A 22,487-nucleotide genomic window follows, 5' to 3' on the forward strand; every position below is an offset into this window, starting at 1 on the left:
CTGTGTTCTATGGAGCCTAGATGGTCCTAGCCTGGGCACCTGTCCCTGGGGCTCCTTGGCATGTGTTCTATGGAGCCTAGATGGCCCTAGCCTGGGTACCTGCCCCTGCTTAGTTCAAGCATCTCTTTGAGCATAACTCTGCATATTGCCTCTAATCTGCCCACTATCCTCTGTACACTGAGGAAAACAGCACCTTGCCCCACCTCCAGCCTTTCCCTGCCTGCAGCCTCCAGTGCAGGAGTTCTCAACCTGTGAGTTGCAACCCCTTCGGGAGTCAAATAGTAGACATCTTGCATATCAGATATTTACATTGCGATTCATGACAGTAGCAAAATTACAGTTTTGAAGTAGCAACGAAACAATTTTATGGTATGCATGTGTGTGGGGGTGTCACCACCATACTCTAAAGGGTCGAAGCATCAGGAAGGTTGAGAGCCGCTGCTCTAGTGCCTGCTGAGCCCCGTCCCTGTCCCTTCACTGCCCGGCATGCCTCTGGCTCACCTCCTTCACAGGTCTTTCTTGCTTCCCCCACCTGCTGTGCATGGGGAGAGGAACAAGACTCCTCACTACCACTGGGGCCCCCGGACACCCGAGGTTTTCTATTTCTGTTTCAGTTTCTTCTCCTTTATGGCATCTCCAAGGACCCTTTGTGGCCAAAGGCATGGCCTGTACCACTTTCACCCTTTAAAGACTGCTCTGGCACCATTCTCTTCTTACTCTCCTGTATCCCTGCTCCGGGAGGCCAGGGCTATCTGTGGTGAACGTTCATTTAATTAGGTGCCCTCCTGGCAGAACCAATGACCCGAGCCTCTTTTGCCCAACAGCATCTGCAGGAACAGCCAATGGATCTGCAGCAACGAAGAATGTCCAGGTAGGCTTCTGTACACTTTTTCTCTCCTTGCTCTGTGGAGAGGCGTGTCCTTGCCTGCTGGACAGAGAGCCCATGGCACATCAGACAGTGACCCCTTCGTCAGACCTCCTGACTTCAGCTCTGGCTATGGATCTCAGCTGCGCTGTCCACCAGCTGTAGACCATGTGGGTTCACCTACAGCAGTTAAAGTGGGAGTAGATTGCCCTGCCCAAGTCCTGTTTGCTCTGGGGATTAAGTTGCTGAGCTTTGAGACCTGAACAGGCCTGGCTGAGCAAAGAGAAGAGGTGTTCATTGGAAAATCAAGAGGAAGAAGAAGGTCCCAACAATCCTTTTGGCTTGGATTTTTCGGGTGAAACCAGTTTTCTATAGTCCCAGTACATTAGTCAAGCAGAGTAAGAGGGAAAGGCAGAGAGTGGGGACTTACCTGATGAAGCAACACTAGCAAGATGACAAAGGAGTTCGGAGTTCGTGACCGGTGACCGCAAGTCTTCCCAAGAAGTCCTTACTGCTGTTGTGTGTGTTGCTTGAGGCGACCAATCTGGTTTCTACTAGAAGCTTGCTCTTGAGGCAGGTGCAGCCTCGCCCTCCTATCTAATTGCCCTCATCTGCTCGAGGTTCTGCCCTGGGAGGTTTTGTTATTCCAGGAATCTAGGTGACTCAAGGTTAGCAATGCCTTAGCTCTGTGTCCTCAGCCAAAGTAAAGGAGACTGACACCAGGAAGGCAGAGATCAATGCCCAGTGTTTTTCTTGCTCTTAGCTAGCTCATGGGCGCAAATGAGAAGTCAATGGTTTCTTTTTTAGCAAAAACAGCTTTTGAGTGCTTTTTCATGTGTTTCACTGGAATTTTCTGGAACGTTCGATGTGCGGACCACAGTATGGTCCAGATGCCAGGAGAACTGGGGTAGCGAAGGGTCCATTCCCTAGTTACCCATCTGGAAACTGCTTAGGAAGTTGTACTGTATTCTCAGCTGCCCGTGTTTACCTGCATAACCTCAGCTCTATTTATTGCAAACCTCACCTATCCAAAGCTTCCTCTGCCTCGTCCTTCATGTGTGCTCACCCATGTGATGTTTTGGATATGCTGGGCACTGTGCTAAGGGCTTTCCATGCTACCTCACTGTTACAACCCGTGAGACAAGTACAGTTTGTTTTCACCTTGCAAAAGAGAAAGACAGACAGACAGGTTAATGAGTTTTCTCAAAGTCACAAAATGACTAAGGGTCAGAGCCAGGACTCAAGTTCACAGTCAGCTGGACTCTCTGCCTGCCCTTCCCTCTGCTGGTACTAGACTTAGGGAGGCCAGAAGTGGCTTGGATACCTGGACTCATATGTGAGGTCTGTAGATTAGAGGCTTTAGGGACTTTATGACTTGGGACCTTGTCTAATACATGCCATACACTGGGAAAATTCTGGAACTTGATGGGAGCTAGATCAAATACTTTAGTCTTCCCAGGAGTGGCCACCTATTCTTTGTATCTTTTGGATAATCCTAGAAGAAAGGACAAAGATTGCTATTGAAAATGCCGTCTGTGCTCTTCTTCAGCGTAACTACAGCCCAGTTGCATATTTGATCACACTGTGTGAAAGGCACCTTCTGTTTGGTTTAATAAAGAGCTGAGTGGTCAACATTTAGACAGAAGAGAATAGGTGGGACTTCCTGGGAGAGAGAGGACCTGGAGAAGAATCTGAGGTACATAGGAGATCCCAGCAAGACACAGAGGGAGTTGGACATTCATAATGAAGGACTGGTAAAAAGTCATGTGACAGAATGCAGAGGAATAAAAACAGGTTAATTTAAGTTATTAGAGCTAGTGGGACAAGCCCAAGCTAAGGCTAAGCTTTCCTAATTAATAGTAAGTCTCTGGGTCATTATAAGGGGGCTGGCAGTCCTGACGAGAAAGTACTGCTACAATTGGGTCAAACATGGAGGCCCAACCCATATAGTCAAGCAGAGAGTCTGAGGAAACTGAGAAAAGTCCCAGACATGGAGCCCGCTGCTTGCAGTGCACAGAGGCGTGGCTCCTTTAAAGGGCCCTGCTGTGTAATGGAGAACTTGAACAGCTTGTGTGCTAGGTAAAAAACACCTGGTTGGAGTTAACTGCCAGTGCCATGTGCTAAGTGGAGCCCCACAGTGGTAGCCTAGGGAGTTAAGGCTTGGCTCATGTAGTGAGAGAAGGCTGGAGACATGTAAAAAGTCAGATTCAGACCAAAAACTGGTACAGACCTCTAAGTAGGTACAGAATGCTTAAAAATGTGCTTAGATGCTAAAGAAAGGGAAAAAAATGGGTATAGACAGTAATAAAAGAATAAACAGTTTAAATATAATAAAGTGAAGTCTTTAGAGAAAGAGTAAAGTAATGAAAAATAAGCCACATAAGGATGGAAAATACACAGGGTGTCTGGATCCTGTATGGTGTTTTGTTGACTTTAAAATTTTCAAATGCTCTGAAAAGAAGCAACAACTGCTGAGAGATATTGTATTGTGGGAAAAACTACTGAATTAAACCAGCCTATATATTTTAAGGATGCTTTAACTTTATAATGGAAGTCAGGAAATGTGTTGCATTGGGGGAGAGGTTATGCTTTTGTTTCCACAAGAGAAGAAAAGCTATAGATACCATCAAGATTGATAAAGAGTAGGTTCAAACAACAGAGACCTCTTGATTAGGAGAAGTGATATTTCATCAAATAGTTTGGTTATTCAACTCTTTATTAAACCAATCAAAAGGCACCTTTCACACAGTGTGATCAAATATCCTGCAACCTCTGAACCTTTCCATAGCTAAACCAGAAGGATCCATTGCATAAACCCTGCAGACCACAGTGGACAGAATTAGGAGTTTAGTTGGCTGTGTTTTCTTCAGGACTCCCAGCTGTGAGAGTCCTAACATCAATGACTTCAGGGTAGGATTTCTATCTATCTATCATCCTTTTATTCATCCATTCAACCAATTGTATATATCCATGAAAGTATTGTCCGGACAATGCTATCTTATGGTCTTCAACTCAAAATCTACGAGAGCTTTTCTGAGGATCAAGATAGCCTATTGATGCCTACAAGGGCAGGTAGTTGTCCTGACTTGTTGTCTATGGAGTGGCTTCATGCTTTTTTTAGCAAAGCTACTAAGATCTTATCTCATTTTCAAAGCCCTGCTTTGACCCTCCTCTAATTCTGTCCACCTCCACCCGTGGTTGCTGGATTTAGGCTTATCTTTCCTATTGCCAGTGGAAATGTCTTATCTCTCAGATAAACAGCAACAGCTTAGCGGAAAGGAATCAGTGGGAAGGTTCTGGAAGGGGCTATGCCTAGCTCCCTAAGTGGCTTTTGCGAAGAGCCTGGAGGGACTGGGTCATGTTTCTTTGGCATAGAGAACTGGGCTTTGGTTCTGGACAATGAAGAAAGTGTATTAGTCATCGATCCCTGTGCCACAAATCCTCAAACGCAATGGCTCACTTTGAAGGCTGCCTAGAGCAAAGAGTGGAGTGTGGGAACTGAGAACTGGAAGGGTGAGGAAAGGGCCTAGGAGCATGGCAGTCTGCTGGGAAGGGGCTGGGGCTCCCTATGGATGCTTTTCTAGAAATTCTCCCCTCCCTTTTCATCTCTGCTTACTGGCTAGAAGTTAGGGTATCTATGGGCAAAACTGTGGTACATTGATCAGCTTTGTATTACCAAAATAGAACACCTGACAATTTGCTTGCGAAGTAGGGGTTTAGTTTGGTTTAAGATTCTAGAGCTGCAGGTTTAAGGTCAGGTGACCCCATTCATTAGAGTCTCTGGCGATGAAGACCTATGTCTGGGACGTGCATCAGAGTGAACAATTATATCCGAAACCAATAAGCAGGGGTGTACGTGTGGGAGGATAGGTCCTACAACCCTCTTCAAGGGCACACGTCAATCACTTAAGCACCTTCCACAAGGCCCACCTCCTGCGGTGCCACAACTTTTGATAGTGCCACTTCTGGGACATGGGCCTTTGGTCAACGTTCAACACCCACCGAGCAGCATGTGGTTTTCACGGAGCCTGCCAGCCTGTGGCTCTTTCTCAGCCTCTCCATCATACACTGCCAGAAGTCATATCAGTGATCCTTCAGGCCAGTTTCATAGCAAGGCTTTCTTCCACCCAGGCTCTGTGTTGTTCTCAAGCCCCTTGGCAGGTGCCCACACTGACGAGGGTCAGAGAGGCACCAGGCCTGGTACTGAAGAGAGTAGGCTAATTCGAAACTGTGGAGCCCAACCCATGGGGCAAGTCTGTGATGCCTGTGTTTAAAGTGCTCCGTGACTGCTTTAGATGGTGACTTCTTTAGAGAAGTTTAGCTTCTCTGGGCTCTACTTTGCTCATCTGCCAGCTGGGAATGACAATGTCCATCACTAGCCAGGAGGGGGCTCCCAGAGAGAGTGCAGAGACACAGCACTCATATTCAATCGGAATTAAATTACCGAGTTAAAGGCCAGCTTGGAGGAGCCTGGCGTCTACAGGAAGTCTTTTTCACCCTGATGGAGGCTGTGGACTGACATTTCTGCAGGAATGACTGTAGGAAAAGGTAAAAGCCAATATCTCAAGCAGGGCATTCTATCCAGGGCCTACTAGCTGCACATCAAATGGTTTGCTTATAAGAAGAAGAGCTTGTGCCCATTAGATGAGAGATCTCTTTCTTCTGCTTCCCTTATCCTCCTTATCCTCTCCTCTCCTCTCCTCTCCCCTCCCCTCCCCTCCCCTCCTCTCCTCTCCTCTCCTCTCCCTTCTTCTCCCGTCCTCTCCCCTCCCCTTCCTTCTCTCCTTTTCTTCTTTCTCTTCTCTCCTCCTTTCTCTTACTCCTGCTATTCTTCCTCCTTCCCCCCTCTTCTTCAGTCTTGTAAGTGTGTGTGTGTGTGTGTGTGTGTGTGTGTGTGTGTGTGTGTATCGTTACACAAGAGGGACCTGGCTTTAATGTTAGATGGCTCTACTTTGTATGCTCTTTTAAGAACCTCTAACTTTGCATTAGTTTGCGTGTCTCGCGTCTAGTGCCTGCCCTTGACCGCCTGCCCGTGAACAAACACCCCAGCTGTCCTGCTCTGAGCTGAGGAGCGTGAGTCTGGCCATGCAGCTCATTGTTTGCTGGGATGTTCTGGTTCCCTTGGCCAGCTACTTCCCGGCAGCTTACCCATCCATTTCCCCAGGTTTCCTGTGTTCGCAGCCTAGTTTCTCAGTTGTCCCGAGGAGATAAGCTACATATAATATTTAGACTTCTGATTGCTGAGAAAGAAATCAGCAGGGTCAGAGCAGGAAGCCAGATCAGAGGATTAGATTCCAGGCTGAGCGTTTTCCTTTCCAATAGTCGCGGTGCTTTCTCATTGACCCTTCCTTTCCTGGGCATTGTCGAAGAGAGTGAAAGTGCAGCTTCGCACTCAGATAAGAGTGTTCCTGAGAGGATGGAGATGTCTGGGGGAAGAATCCCACCTACTTCACCGTGGCCAGGTCAAGGCATTTGACACAAGCGGCCACGTTGCTCTGTTTGTTCAACCATGGCGACTTTAGAAAAAATTTTCATTAAGACAGGCCTTCCTGTGACATTGCTGGGTTCCAGGACGTTCACAATGGGTTGGGGTGACCCCTGGCCCCAATGTGTGGCTGCTCAGCTTTCTCCCAGCTTTGCTCCCCTCTTGCCCCGTTGCAGGGCATGGTATAGGAGGAGAGTGAGCTAGGGCCTACCTGGTTTTTTCATGCTCTTCAGGCTGGTTTTGGTCACTGGTCACCAGTCACTGGAAGGGATGACAGAGAGACACTCGGGTTGCTTGTCTATACCTGACCTCCAAATAGTCTCAAGGCAGAGCCACACCTTAATTCAAAGTTGTACAGTTAGCCTGGCCCAGTCCTCCTGTTACTGAGAATACCAATGAGGGGCAGACACTCGGGTCCTCTGCTTCTTGTCCTTGTCATGTGGGCAGGAAGACTCACGCTGCAGTCTTTCAGGACATCCAGACTGCCGTAGGCCTCAACACCAGCCCTGGAGATGGGCCCAAGTGGAGCTGCGGACCTTTGAGGGGACTGTCCAAGGTCAGGCTGTGCTGTGGAGAACCTAGCCCTGGCTGTGTGGAGTCAACAGTAGTGGGTGGCAAGAAGCCACTCTTTCCTGGGACACAACTTCTACAGAATTCTATACACACTTTCTACAATTTCTCATGGAGGAGATGAGAGAAACTGGCACAAACACTCAGCTAAAAGTTGGCAAGAGAGTATGATGCCCGTTTGAGCCCCAGGGTCCATTTTAGGCTTTGAGGATGGAGTTTCCCCAAGCTGGGTGGAGACATTGGAAGGGCCTTTTCTGCATAGACGTCTTCTAGGACAATGTGAGTTCATGGCTGAACTCCTTGGAAGACAAAGTCGCAGCTGTATAGGAGGGGGCATGTAGAGTCCCCATCTGCAGATGTATCAGCCTGGGCTGGAAGCTGGCCTTGTGGAGGTCAGAGCTGCCTGGCCATGTGTATGCAGAAAGCCTCCTGGCCCCTGCCCCCCCTCCCCCAGCCCTGAGCAGGTTCCCTGTGAACTAGGCCAGCAGAAGGAATGGAACCTCTGATTGACACCGAGCCAGTCTGCCTTTTTTCTTTCCTCTGTCTCTGGCTTTTGGCCTTTATGGCTCTCCTGGAGTGGGACTGTCCCCAGACCCCTCAGCAGGCCATTTCAGTGTAAACTGTGTTTCTAGGCAGTCTCCCCCATTCTGGTGAGCAGAGCTCTGTCACGGTCATCTGAAGCTGACCTGGCCCTGAGCAGGGAAGCTTGGGGCCCGTGGAGTGGGCTTGAGGGGCAGGAGCTGCAGGTTTCCGGCCCTGACACCACCACAGACTATTCTAGCTCTGTAACCATCTTACTAAGACGTTCTGTTTGTAAAGGGGGCAGTGACCAGCTCGGACAACCTGTGTGAGAGTGGAAACCTATTGATTTGCAGTTCTTTGCCAGCATTTAGTTTTGATTGTCTTGGGGGAAAGGACGCCTGGGAACTCTGGGAGGGGGACACCCTGTTTTTATGTGTATCCCCCCTTGCCAACTTAGAGCCTTTCCCCTAACCCCTTCTTCTGGGTCCTTCCAGGAGAGTGTCTTGTCACAGGCCAATCCCACTTCAAGAGCTTCGACGACAGGTACTTCACCTTCAGTGGCATCTGCCAGTACCTGCTGGCCCGGGACTGCCAAGACCATGCTTTCTCCATCGTCATAGAGACCATGCAGGTGAGCTTGGCCGGGCGCCTCTCAGGAGGCCTGCGGAGCCTCGTGGAGAGAGGGCAGTGTCCTGGAGGCTCGAGCCCCATCCTGTGCACAGGAGGAATAGTTTCCTCCAGTCTTCAGGGATTCCATGCAAACCCAGTCCATCTTTTTCTTCCTAGCCCCTGGGGGATGACTACCATGTTCTTCAAGAGGGTCAGCCCCTCAGGTCTAGTGTGTACCTCCCCAAACCTCTGCTCTTTGAAACTGAAGGTGGATTGGGGTGGGGAGCTACAGGGTCCTCTCCTTTAGACAAGTGTGTACTCTCCAGGTACATCCAGCAAGGATGGGGAAAGTTGTAGGACTTCTACCCTAGGGGAAGTCTCTAATTTGGGGGGTTTAATAGGTCCAAGGAATAAGGAGAGCTGAGGGCTTAAGATTCATTTAAAAAAAAAAAACATGGCCGGGTGGTGGTGGCGCACGCCTTTAATCCCAGCACTTGGGAGGCAGAGGCAGGCGGATCTCTGTGAGTTCGAGACCAGCCTGGTCTACAGGAGCTAGTTCCAGGACAGGCTCCAAAACCACAGAGAAACCCTGTCTCGAAAAACCAAAAAAAAAAAAAAAAAAAAAAAAAACTTAAAAAAAAACATGCAAGGATGGGAACGGAACGGGTGGGAGTGTGGCTTGGGTTAGGGCGTTCATGCACAGCCCTGGGCACCCCATACTTTCGGCATCTGTGAGAACGGAAGTGTGCTCTTCCAGAGGCCCGTGCCCTCTAGAATTGAGGCTGGATACTGGAGCTGGTAGGGGCTGTGGTAAGGTCACTCTGCATCTCCTTTGTCAGTGTGCCGATGACCCTGATGCTGTCTGTACCCGCTCAGTCACTGTGCGGCTGTCTGCCCTGCACAACAGCCTTGTGAAGCTGAAACACGGAGGAGGAGTGGCCATTGATGGCCAGGATGTCCAGATTCCTTTACTGCAAGGTGAGCTCACGACCCCGTCCTCCATACTGTAGCATCTTCTCAATATCTGTCCCTGCCCTCTGAGGACACCCCTTTCTTTCCTGGGAACGTGACAGAGATTTAACTGGTGTGGGGGGGGGGCAGGCGGTGGTGTCCTGGGTACACTGTCTCTGCAAGCAAGAGCTTCCTGAGGCAGAGGTCGACCCAGCTGAGAGGTCAGGGGCGACTGAAGAAAGGTCAGTTCAAAGGATGCCACTTGGAGCAAGTGCCTTACAAGAAAAACCTTCCCAGGTCACATTAACTGACTTGCTATCACACAGCTCCCAAGCTTAACCTTTAGAGTGGCCTTCAGATCTCTCCTCTATGACCCCTGGCTCCCCTGTAGCCCACAACCCTAGCTTGGCACACAATAGATGAGCCTGGTGAGGGAGCACACTGTGTATTCATGTGCGTTTTTTGCTGAGAACAACCCCCAGAGAGCTGATGAATGGCTCCGAGGCCAGGCACGAGCTTTATTTGCATCTCCACCTTCCCACAGCAGCAGATTCCCCTGCTTCCATCTTTTGCACACAGCATGGTTCAGCCAGGAGGATTGCAATCCAGCCTGCACACCAACAGGGGCCCAGCATGCTCAAGCATCAGGTTTAGTGGTTGTCCTTGACACTTTCTGTTGCTATGATGAAAGCAACAACAACAAAACAAAACAAAACAAAACAAAAACCTGATCAAATTCAACTTGGGAGGAAAGCATTTATTTCATCTCCCACTTCCACCTCATAGTTCATCACTGAGGGAAGTTGAGGCAGGAACTCAAGCAGGAGGAAGGCTGACTACTGGCTTGCTCCCCAGCCTGGTGTTTGGGAGTTATAAGTTTTCTTATAACTCCCAGGGCCACCTGCCCGGGTGTAGCATCTCTACATCAAACAACAATCAAGAGAATGTCACAGACAGACAGACATGCCTACAGGTCAAAGTGCAGGAATCTCTCAAGTGAGGTTCCCTCCTCCCAGGTTACTCTAGTTGACAAACACCAGCACAGAGGATGCTGGAGCTTCTGCTGCCCTCTTACGTCCACGAGGGGAATTACAGGTTGTGGCAGCTCATGGGCTCCTCTGGGAATTTATTTACCTCTATCCACCCAGTTAACCATTCCTCCAGAGAGTGCCGGCCCCTCAACCCCCAGCCTCGAGGACGCCTATCTGCCTTCCACTCCACTCCTTGTTCGTTTTTGACATGATACTTTGGGACATCACAGGTTCACAGTACACCTGTCACCTCCCTCCCTGAACCTACTACACCCGCCCTGTTCTTTCCTAGGTGACCTCCGCATCCAGCACACGGTGATGGCTTCTGTACGCCTCAGCTATGGGGAAGATCTGCAGATGGACTGGGATGGCCGCGGGCGGCTGCTGGTTAAGGTAGGTCCCTTCCCGAGCTCCAGCCTTTCTGGAGCCGACCTTTACAAAGTACCCCTTGTGCTCTGGGCAAAATGGCTTTGTGTGGTACGAGAAGAATTTCTTTCCCCTCACCCTCCACACCCCCAGAGCAAGGAACAGGCCTCTCTCTGTATGAGAAACTGATGTATGTTTTCTGGGTGCTCCTTGTTGGTCCTGGGGTTTCTCCCTCTGGCGCTTGGGTACTGTGCTGATCTCCAGAATGAACGTCCATCCTGGAGGACTGGCATGGAGGATTTACTGGCCAGTTTCCTCACTGCAATGAGACCTTGGATCAAGGGGTATCCCTGGACACTCATTGTGGGGAGCAGGGGAAGAACCAGATTGGAGCACTCAGCTCAGACTGGACATCCTCCCTTACAGCATCTGGAGAAGGCCACAGGGGGCATCATCCACATTCCTACACTGATGTATGCGTGGGCCATGTTCTCTGGATGGGTTGTCTAATCAGATTGGACAGTAACACGTATATTTACTGGGCTTTCAGATTTGCTGACCATGCAAAGTCCCTGGCAGGTGGGCAAAGCAGGAATGACTCTCGCTAGTGCTGTTTCATAAGGGAGACAGCCAGGGGACATGGAGGGACACCAGAAGCCCACACTCAGTCACAACACAACGAGAGTTAGTTCTCTGGCTGGTGTCCTTCCGTTAGACCATGGTCCTCACTGTCTGGTCTCGGGATGCTGTTAGATTCTTAAGAATGATTGAGGAGGGTCCCTGAGATCTTCAGTGAGATTATATCTACTGACCCCCAGATTAATGGTTAAGTCAAAGCTGAGCAGAGTGACATATCCTAGGGCCAAGGAGGAGGAGGCCAGCCTGGGCTACATAGTGAGTTTCAGCCAACCTGAGCTCCATAGTAAGACCCCATCACAAACAGAAAGCGAAACCCCAAACAGCAGAAAAGTTAACCCAGAGACGCTAAAACATGAATTAACGCTAAACCTTGTTACCTAGTAGACATTGGTAAGCAGTTTGGAAAAATAAGTTAGATGGGGTCAGGAGACAATACTGGCAGTGAGAAGAGAGCCATGGCTGCACATGGCTGCGCAGCTCTCTAACGATTCACTTACTAGAAGACAGCTGGATTCTCAGGTCTACTTGCAATCAATCTGCTACAATATTTCATGTCACAGGACCTCTGGAAAATTCCACTGGGTGCTTGTATGAGAATGAGAAGGGAAAGACAAGAGCAAAGGTCACATAGCTATGAAAAGATTCAGTCTCGCAGGGCGGTGGTGGCGCAAGCCTTTAATCCCAGCACTCGGGAGGCAGAGGCAGGTGGATCTCTGTGAGTTCAAGGCCAGCCTGGTCTACAAGAGCTAGTTCCAGGACAGGAACCAAAAGCTACGGAGAAACCCTGTCTCGAGAAAAAAAAAAAAAGATTCAGTCTCGAAGACACCTAGAAAGGTCCTCAAAAGACCTTGATGGGCTCTAAGACCTTTCTTGGAGAAACAACGTTCTAGGGCAGACTTAGGATGCCTGAAGAGCCTGCCCCACATCCGGGGGTCCCTGCTCCCCAGTGTCCTGGGTGTAACTCCATGGTGGGAGTTCCAAGTCCCTACGAGCTGCTGTTCTTCCCTTCCCATGTGGCCACGTTCACTCTCCGGTTGTAGAGCCTCCAAGAGGGAGCCACATGAACTCCATTCTTCTTTTGTAAAATGACTGTAGCCATAGCTCAGGGAGCAGGAGGAACCAGGAGAGCCTCTTGTCCCATTTCCGGTCAGAGCTAGAGACGGGGCTCTGCTAGAACCATGGTGATGTGGCAGGTGGAGGTTGTGGTTACAGACCTTGGGGCTCCGGGCCTGGGTGGGTCTAATTTGCCTTCTGCTCACCAGGCCTCCAGGGAGTGCTTGCTGGGAGTCTGCCTTCCCAGCATCCACAAGGTGCAGGGTGGGTGTGCCGGCTTTGTGTGGTTTCTACTCCTGTACCTCCCCTCCTGGGCAGCTGCCCGCCTTTACCTCAGAATGCTCTGTTCTTTATCTCTCGGAAGAGGAGAAAGCTAGACCTTCAGCTGTAGAAATGGTCGTAGTGGGGTTTGATTATCTTGGCTAAAAGGAAGAGAAGAAAACATGACTAAGGTGCAAGACAAGGTCAGGTGACCTCGAGGCCCATGGGAATATCCTACTGTTGGTTTTGCCATGAAAAGGTGCATTTGTGAGGGGCAGGAGGATTTGAGAGCATTTGAATTGACCCCTGGAGCTTGGGGGAAGAGCTGGCTGGAGGCCAGCAGGCCTGGGGTTCAAGGTGCTGCAGGGGCCCTTAATCTCTTTCCACCTGTGTGTGATATGCATGCCTTGACCCCAGGCAGCGGGGATATGGTCGGTCAGCTCAGGTGACTCCCATGCAGGCCAAGTTCAGCCTCAGAAGGTACTAGGAGGACCTGGGTCAGTCCCCGTTGTCACAGAGCTGGGTGGCCTGTTTCAGATAGTGTCTTCTCAAAATTCCCAGAGCTGAGACACTGTAGGGTCTGTGTCCAAGGTCAGTGTCCCTGGGTTCACCCTCTCTTCCAACCCCTGACCATGGTGTCCCCTGAGATAGGCTAAGAGGACACAGAGAAAAAAACATGCTTGAAGCGGCTGAGGGAAGGCAAGTAAGAGTGGCCACGGGGGACTCTGGGAGCCTGTGGGCACCTGATGTAGGGAAGGAGAGAAAGATACGCCGAGAAGTGGGGGAGGCGGGATGAAGGCGTGTAGCTTGCTGCCACTTTGCTCAGGTGGCCTTGACAGTCTGTGTTTCATCTGGTATCAGGAGGGAGCCTCTTTTTGTGGCAATTTATCTTTTTATTCATCCAACCCATTCATTCAATTTGACAAATATTAGGGTGTCCCAGTGAATTTCCTGTGTTGCGGTCCTCACGCTCCAAGGTGAAGGTGTTTGGAGGTAGGGGCTTTTGGCTGGGGATGAACTCACTAAGGGCCAGCCCTTAAGAATGTGATTAATGCCTTTATAAGGAGCTCCAGGGAGCCAGCCAGCCCCTTCCACCATGAGCCTTGCCGCAAGAAGCTGGTATCTAGAAAGAGGTACCCTGCTACTGCTGTATCTGCTGGGGTTTGACCTTAGTTCCTGGCCTCCAGATGATACCGTTTCTGTTGTTTATAATCCTCAAATCTATGGCATTTTGTTACTGCCACCTGAACAGAAGACAGACACCACTGTATTAGAGGCGATGAAGGCCCAACAGAGAAACGGCAGTAAAATGCTTGCCTCGTTTAGTTTGAATTCTAATGAGGAAGACGGAGAATAAATAAAACAAACAAGGCTAAATGTCACCTATTAGAATAAAGCCTGGGGAGAGAAATAAAGTAGGGGAGGGGCAGGAACCACCCTGTTAAGTCACAGCTGGAAGCTGGAAGGGGCTCCCAGAGGTGACTGCTGGAGTCCAGGCCTAACTCGTGAGGCTTTGGGACATCAGGAGAGTCACCCGGTCTTACTAACAACCCACAGATAGAGCGGACTCTCTCAGCTTTGGTCCCTACCACCTCCCCAAATCTGCCCAACAGAAACCATCAGCGCCCCGCTCTGGGGAAAGGCCGCCTCCATGCCACTACTTGGTTGTGGATGTGCACTTTGGGCTCAGACCTCTGGCTCACCCCTGAGATCTGATCAGAGAGTGAGTGATGGGAATGGAATCTGACCCCCAATGTCCTCAGCAGGAGACTTAGAAGAAAGGCATTGCTTCTGGATACCAGACACGAGCTCCATGGGGCTTGGATTGCACTCCGCTATCTGCCTTGCCCACTTGTGACCAATACCTGCTCAGGGGACAGCTCACACGTCATCTCGTTGTTGCTTAGCCATGTCCACTGATGGACATGGGTACAGGAAGCACATGAATTTGAAGGAGTCAACATGCTTGCTCTTCCCAGCTCTACCACTCTCTCTGGGGTCTTAGGCATGTCCTTTTTCTCTCTGGGCCTCTACTGTGCCTTCCAAAGTGACTATATCATATATATGAAATAAGAATATATTATTATGAATATACTCTTAATTAAAAGTAAAATCAACAATATATTTCTAAATAAATATATTACTATACAATATATTATAATGTATTATTTAATTAATGAATATAATTTTTAGAGTGATCATGGCTGGCTGCTCTCTGCCCAGCGACTGGAGAGCAAGGACAGAGCTGGTACCCTGACTCTATAGTTTGCAGCTTCCCTCCTGTTTGCAGCCCAGAGCTTAGCTGTCATAGACAATTATTTTTCACGTGGGGAAACGATCTCATTAGCTAAGCGAGACCCCTGCTGCGGTTGGGGACAGCTGTCTGTCTTCTGTCTTCCGCAGCTGTCCCCTGTCTACTCTGGGAAGACCTGCGGCTTGTGTGGGAATTACAATGGCAACAAGGGCGACGACTTCCTCACGCCCGCCGGCCTCGTGGAGCCCATGGTGGTCGACTTCGGAAACTCCTGGAAGCTTCAAGGGGACTGTCCGGACCTGCATAGACAGCACAGCGATCCGTGCAGCCTGAACCCACGCTTGAGTATGTGAGCCCCAGAGCCCTGGGGTCTCCCCTGTTCCGGGCATTCTATGGGACAGTATACTCCGGGGGAGGCAGAGATACCATTGGCCCAGCCCTTGTTTTGACCACTGGCGTTTTGACCATATCTACATTTGTCTAATTTCCTTTTTAAAGTTTGTTTATTGAACATCCTCCATGTATGGAATCCCCCCTCCAAAAGAGAATACTGTGTCATTTCTTAGACACAATAATTTAGACCGGGAAGGTCTCAGTTTAGGGCAGCAACGGGCTCTAGGGTGGAATTATTGTGTAATATGCATTGCAGTGGCCCTGTGTAAGCACAGCCCCACAACCTCTCTGCTCTCCTGAGCTTCTGCTGCTCTGACCCCTGTCTCCGGGCAGCGGGAGTGTGGGAATTCATTTTTACCTGTAACGGAGTCAAACGCAGGGCAGTGAATTGGACCCAGAAACCAAAGCCAGAGAGACTTGCTTTTGCAGTAACTGTCGACAGACAAGGCAGCAAGGTTCTGCTCCTGAGTGGGGGTGGGGTGGAGTAAGGATGTGAGAATCCCTTGTAACTGACCCCAGAGGCCTTGGCAGGCCCGCATCTTATCCCGCACTGGCTTTTCTCTCTCCACAACAGCCAGGTTTGCGGAGGAGTCTTGCATGCTCCTGACGTCCTCCAAATTCGAGGCCTGCCACCACGCAGTCAGCCCTCTGCCCTACCTGCAGAACTGCCGTTATGATGTTTGCTCCTGCGCTGACGGCCGGGATTGCCTGTGCAGTGCAGTAGCCAACTATGCCGTTGCGTGCGCCGGAAAAGGCATTCACATCGGGTGGCGGGAGCCAGACTTCTGTGGTGAGTGCCCATAAGCACTTTACTTCCTTTTGGCAACCCTCACAAACTCTCCTGGCACCTCGTGGGGCTGTGTTCACCTGTCCTTTTCAAAGACCCTTTCTTTGAATTATTTCAGTTGGAAACAGGCCCCAGTGACAAACCTGGATCTAGAGTTCATTTGTAGCCATTTTTTTCCTGCCTTCTGCTCCTGGCTGCTGGTGGCGTGGGTTCCTGCATAGAAGCAAGTGTGATCCCTTTACTCCAAAGCCATGAAACTTCGTCGTGAGTCGGTGCCTAGCTGAGATTGCCTGTAACTGCTGCCACCTAGTGTTCGTTCCTTGTAGGGTCAGGAAAGACCATATGTGCGTGGAGTGAGCTTGGAATGCAGGAATCTTTTGTTTATCATTTCAGTCAAGACGCCAGTGAGTTTTGGCCCACGTCTTTGGCATTGTATAAAGTTATGCAGCGCTGAATAATGTCATTGTTCCAGCTGACTATACATCTGTCCTCTCTGGGGTAGATTCCTGCCATCAGAGCTGGTCTCTGCTCCTGCCCTGTGGCCCCTGGACCCTAAGACTCTTTGCTGTCGTTCCTCTGGGGACATTTGGCTAGTGTCTGGTCTCGGACAATTGGGAGATAGGATCTCGAAGCTTGCTTTTTGAGACCTCCCTTGGAGGAGGGATGAAGTGAGGGGATTTAGGGGAGGGGTAGCCGAGGAGCACTCTCGGGGGAGGGTGTTCTTGACCAAAGGTCTACAAAGGTGCATTTGGGGCAGAGAAAAGTTAGCAGAATGGGGATATGAGGCAGGCAGTCGGGGAGAGGAACAAAGGTCGAACTCTGGCTTTTGGAGTGAGGCAGGTGTGTTTGGAGACTACAATGGCTGCCCTGACAGAAGCAGGGAAACAGGAGTTAGGGGCAGTGGTGAAAACAAAATTGACATTATGTATTTGAAGAGAAGTACATGTGTTAATATTGCTGTCCTGCGAGCTTGTGTTTAGTCTGAGCAGTCTTTTACAGAGAGGAACATATGTTGAACGGTGGTGGGATGAAGGGGTGCATGCTGTGCCCTCCTCTTCCCTCTAGCCCTGGATGGAGGGAATGCTGGGAGCCCAAAGGTTGGAGCCCCGGCTTTTCTGGAACTTCACCTGTGGTCTAGCTGCCCTGTGACCCCGAGCCCTTCACCTCTGTCCCCCTCTTTGTGTCTACGTCTAGCAACGGGGGAGCCAGTCGGTGGTGCGCTGCTTGTGAACATGCTTCTGTTGCCCACCAGTATCAGGAATTCCATACCAGCTGTCTGCAGGGCAGTGGCTTCAGAAGGCTGTGTTAATGCAGGGCATTCTCTCTGAAGGCCAACAGCCTTCGGGAACATTCTTTCATCTCTTAGGGGCAGTTGTTCTTCACCTCCACAGAAGCAAGCGTGGGCAATGAGTTGACTGTGTTGCAGAGTGAGTCGGCTAAGAATAGGGGTGACTAGCCAGGCAGTGGTGGTGCACGCCTTTAATCCCAGCACTCAGGAGGCAGAGGCAGGGAGATCTCTGAGTTTGAGGCCAGCCTGGTCTACAGAGTGAGTTTCAGAACAGTCGCTATTGTTACATAGAGAAACCCTGCCTTGAAAAATGAAACAAAACAAAACCTAAACCAAGAGAATAGGAGTGACTCCAGTTGACAGGCTCCTGAGCCTTTCTAAGAGAGCTGTGGGGCTGACTGGCAGGAAGGAGATGTTTAAGGACAAGGGGGACCTGTCCCCTGTGAGTTTATGTGACAGATGGCCTTGGCTTGCTTTTCTGAGCCCAAAGAGAGTGGGCCAGCCTCCTGGGTTCCAGTCTCTGACTTTCCTCACGTATAGAAGCCTAGGTTTACTGTCTGTCTCCTGGTCCTCAACCTCTTTCTGCCTTCTTGAGAAATGGACAGAGCTCCCAAACCACTGCTTCCATTCTGAAGAATGTCACTGGGAGCAATCAAGGAACAAGGACATGCCATGTGGTTACTTTTGTGTAATGCCCCAAAGAGACTCGGGGCAGCATGCACATTGTTTTGTCCTTGTAAAATGGCTATTTCCTCTTGGGAAGACAAGACCATGGACCCCTGAGGGCATGGACTCGGTGTCCCCGAGCCTCACACAGCCCTGGCATAGACATACATCTCTGCTTAACTGAGGGGTGCATGGTTTTCTGAAGGAGGAAGGCTCAAGGAGAAACTCGATGAGCCTTGATGGCAGCTCTGGAGATGCTCTGCTGGTGGAGAGGGGAGCCCTTGGCTCCCTCTGCTCTTCACTGGATGGAAAGTGCCCTCGCGCATGACGCGGAATGAAGGGAGTTGCTGCCTTTGTGGGCTAGCCTGCCCTAGTATCACCCCACCTCCCCTCTGTACATTCAGTCTTTCCACTCCTCCAGAAGGAAGCAAGCCAGTGACTCACGTGACTAGGGAATCGTCTGTCTTCCCAGCTAACTTAAGATACAGAGCTGAGGTGATGGTAGCAGGGAGAGGCTCAGGGTCTCCTCAGAAGTTCATGGCCGGGGATACCTTTTACAGCTTCTATGGGATGTTCTGTCTGTGGTAGCTGCTGGAGAAAGTGACTGTCCCTGAGAAGGAAGGCTCTATTGTTCTTGGAAAGACTCTGCCCAGAGCACAGCTCTCATTTCCTGGACAGCAACCCACACGCAAGGGTAAAAGGCACCCATCACCCCCCCCTTCCCTTCTTACCATCCCATAAAGACTTTTGTCATCTGTGTGTTCATTAGACTACAGGTGCGTGATGGCCACAGTGCAGGAAGGGAGAGTCGGGTCTTCTGAGGTTAAGATTTTTCTCTGGGACATGACTCCCATCTTGAGCCTGCTGAGCCGGGCTGGGACTCCCTTCCAATGTCACAATGACAATAGCAGTGAGCGTCTGTGACAGGTTGCCTCATCTAACCTCCACAGAGACCCAACAGATATTGTTGCCACGTTCCATGGAGAGTGGCACTCAGAGTGTCATGCTAACTAGAGGTGGAGCTGTGATTCGAACTTGGGGACATGGGGGACAGAATCCCTCCTCTAGCTGCCTTAGCATTTTCTTCTGCATAGCCATATAGTATTTCTCATTTCTATTCAAAAGCCCCAGCATCGGGGTGGGGGTGAGGGCTGTGAGCAGACAGAGGCTGTCCACTTTGCTGTGGGTAGGTGTAAGTGTCCAGGCTTGTAACATGGATGTCTGCAGAGGGACTGTTCCCTTCTTGAAGTGTGATGGGTAAGAGCATGAGCTTTAGGGGGCCTGAGAGTTGGGGCTTAGATCTCACCTCTGCTCCCAGATCCTTAAGCCTCTTAGCTCAATTGTTGCTGGCATCTATGTGTAAGGGTGCCAGAAGGGAGTGATAGGACCTAACCTTGTTAGGAGCAGAGTACACAGTAGGTTCTCAAAAATTGTAGCCACCACTGTCCTTCTCTCCGGGGAGATGTTCCTGCCCACCACTCCCATTTCACCAGGACTTTAATGTTCTAGATTTAGAGGATTCGCAGGCAAGGACAGTCTGCTCACTCTCTTCTGAGTAAAGAGAGAAAATGTGTGTACCCATAATTTCGAAGTACATTTTTGCACCTGAAGATACACTTTTGCTCAGAGTGGGGAAGGGATGGCTACAACCATACAGTTGTAGCGGTGGTCACAGCTGCAAGGTACAATGTCTAATCTGATGCCTTCTTCCGTCTCCTGTCTCCAGCACTGAGCTGCCCACAGGGTCAGGTGTACCTGGAGTGCGGCAATTCCTGCAACCTGACCTGCCGCTCCCTCTCCTACCCGGATGAGGAATGCAGTGACGTCTGTCTTGAGGGTTGCTTCTGCCCGCCAGGGCTCTACCAGGATGAAAGGGGGGACTGTGTGCCCAAGGCCCAGTGTCCCTGTTACTATGACGGGGAGCTCTTCCAGCCTGCAGACATCTTCTCCGACCACCACACCATGTGGTAAGTGCAGCCAGCCAGCGAGGCTGTGAGTCTGGATGCTTGGGAGGATGGCAATGACTTCCTTGGTGGTAGAACTGGACAGGAAAATGGTTCTTCAGATCTTTTTTTTTTCACATGGATGGGGAAACTGAGGCCTCAAAGGGAAGTGGCTTGTCCGGACTTGCATACCAAGGTGAAAGTCGAGCTGAGAGTCCTTCCAAGTCTTCAGGGTCCAGAAGTAAACAGTGCCATCTCCATGCCAACTTTGGGAGTTCTTGAGTTGTACTATCCCCTTTCTATGCTAGGACTCACTTTCCCTTCTCTAGAAAGGAAAACAGAGGTGTCCCATGTCCCCTCCTCTCAGACTCTTTATAGTGTACACTTGAATGAGAAGATCATGGCAAAGCGGCTTCACGTCCGTGGTGTTTTGCCTGTTAGTGTGTTTTGAGTTGCTTTAACTAAATCCCAGAGATTGGATCTTTTATAGAATAAGAAGTTTCTTTTGGATTCTGGTTCTGGAGACTGAGAGAAATCTCCAGGCCTGAGTATCTGCATCTGGAGACGGTCTCACGGCATGTGGGAGACATGTATGGTACACGAAGCAGCCTCATTCTTTCTCCCAATAACTCATCTGGTCTCTTGAGACTCACCCACTCCCCAGGAGCTGGGTACTAATCCCACCCACAGGCGATGCATCTGTCAGGTCTTCCCACCTCTCCTGGAGTCAGGGTCAGGGACTGTTAGACTACACAAGAGGACCGATTCTTGGGGCCCTTAGAAGGGGATGTGAACAGAGAACAAGGAAGAGAATGTGTAGCTTTAGGGAGTGGGTTCTGGAGACTGTGGGGAGATGTTGACAACACTGACAGGGAGACTGGGAGGCCCTGGAGCAAGCTGTCCCGGGGGAAGGGAGAACAGAGGCCAGAAGCCAGAGCCTCTGGAGATATGCCTGGACAAGAAGGGGCCAGAGGGTGGGAGATGGCCCTGCAGGTGCTCAGGACACTGACGGGAGGTATCAAGAGTGCTCTCTGGAAGTGCAGTGGAGATGCTGGCCTTATGGACTGACTTTCCAAGAGGAAATGTGGATGGATGACTGTACCCCGTAGTCTAACTTGGGGGGATGGAATTTGAGAATCCCTCTAGCCCTGAGAGTAATGGGAGTCACTAAGAGGCATGAATTAGGAGCAGGAGAGGACCAAGTCCTGAGTGTGAGGCCGTAGAATCCTTCACCCGGACTAGCATAGCTCCTGCGCATGACCCATGTCCGTCCTCCTGTGTACTTAAGTCATCTCCAGATGGTGCTCAGCACCTACATTGGTAAGCGCTGTGTCTCCTTGTCCCATTGCTCTGCCCTGGCAGTACAGGGAGCAAGGCCTGTCTCATGCAGTTCATTTTCTCTGGAATGTTTTCCACCTGTGATTGCTTGACTTTGTGCATGTGGACCCCAGGGACACAGAAGGCAGATGTCACAGCGCATGCTGTTGGCCAGATCTTTTGGCCTTAGCTCCATCAAAGGATTGCCTGGTAACACTTCTCAAATGTTTCCCTCCGGGACCTTAAAACACTAGCGGGCAAGTAGAGCTTGCTTCACCCCTCAGCAATTGCCCATTATTAATTATTATTATTATTATTATTAAGAAAGATGTAAAATGGTGGGCTGGGAAGATGGCTCCGCAACTGAAGAGCTTGCTGTGCAAGTCTAAGGACTGGGGTTGGGATCCCCAGAGCCCATGCAAATGCTGAGTAGGTCTGACCTGTAATGACAGCTCAGAAGTCAGAGACACGGATCTCCAGATCAAATCAGCTAGACAGATTCGTTGAAGAGCTCTTGGCTGAGCAACGCTGTCTCTGTGGATAAAAAGAGCAATCAAGGATGATTTCCCCACATCAACCTCGGGCCTCCACACATGCACACAAGCATGCACCCGCACCCGCACAAGTGTGTCCACATACATGCAAAACACGCATACACATGCAGACTCTTGAAAACAGAAAGATTTTTAAAAAGACGCGACACTTGCCTTTTGAGCCTCTAAGGCTTACCAGTGGCATGAAGTACGTTCACACACTGTACAACTCCTCCCACCTGTCTCTAGAGCATTTGTGTTCCTGAAAGAAACGGTGCCCATTCAATAGTAACTCTTCGTTGCTTCCCAGCCTAGTCATAGCCGCTTGACTTTTCCATTATGAATGCAACCCCATTCATTCGCGGCTCTCTTTAGATATTCACTTTAGATATCTCATATGAGTGGAGGCATCCAACACGCATGCTTTTCGTTGCATCTGTTTTTTTTTTTTCACTTACGTTAATGTTTTCAAGGCTCATTATTGTTGTTGTATATATACAAACCCCGTTCTTTTAATGACTGACTGGTATCCCTCTGTGCGTATGCATCGCATACATGCTACCTTTTGCTTATTCATTCATCTGTTGGTGGAGATTTGGCTGCTATGCTTCCTTGCTGTTGTGAACAGTGCTGTCATGGACATTGGTGTTTAAGTATCTGAGTGTGTGCTTTCAGATTTGGGAGGTGGTATATATCCCTGACTGCAGCTGCCGGACCATATAGTAATTCTATTTACCTTTTCAAAGAACTACCAGATTATTGTTTTACGGAGTCCATAGCATTGAAATTCCCACCAGCACTGGACCAGGGTAACTGTTTCTCTACAACCTCCCTGGCACCTTTTATTTCTCTTCTCCTCTTCTTCCTCTCCCCTCCCCATCTTCTTCTTTACAATCTCTCTCTCTCTCTCTTTCTCTCTCTCTCTCTCTCTCTCTCTCTCTCTCTCTCTCTCTC

At 50.0% G+C, this 22,487-nt stretch overlaps 1 protein-coding gene across 1 annotated transcript in view; it reads left to right on the forward strand.

Moving 5' to 3' along the window:
• Vwf (von Willebrand factor) overlaps nucleotides 1-22,487 on the forward strand; it is a 147,916-nt gene that overhangs the window by 47,318 nt on the left and 78,111 nt on the right. Inside the window, exons 10-16 of the mRNA XM_005365251.2 lie at nucleotides 825-871; nucleotides 7,937-8,073; nucleotides 8,891-9,029; nucleotides 10,326-10,426; nucleotides 14,756-14,951; nucleotides 15,574-15,789; nucleotides 19,467-19,707. Coding sequence (XP_005365308.1) covers nucleotides 825-871; nucleotides 7,937-8,073; nucleotides 8,891-9,029; nucleotides 10,326-10,426; nucleotides 14,756-14,951; nucleotides 15,574-15,789; nucleotides 19,467-19,707 — 1,077 coding nt within the window. The remainder of the gene's footprint in view (nucleotides 1-824; nucleotides 872-7,936; nucleotides 8,074-8,890; nucleotides 9,030-10,325; nucleotides 10,427-14,755; nucleotides 14,952-15,573; nucleotides 15,790-19,466; nucleotides 19,708-22,487) is intronic.

This window comes from Microtus ochrogaster, unplaced genomic scaffold, assembly GCF_000317375.1.
Source record: "Microtus ochrogaster isolate Prairie Vole_2 unplaced genomic scaffold, MicOch1.0 UNK1, whole genome shotgun sequence".
Classification (NCBI taxonomy): Eukaryota; Metazoa; Chordata; class Mammalia; order Rodentia; family Cricetidae; genus Microtus; species Microtus ochrogaster.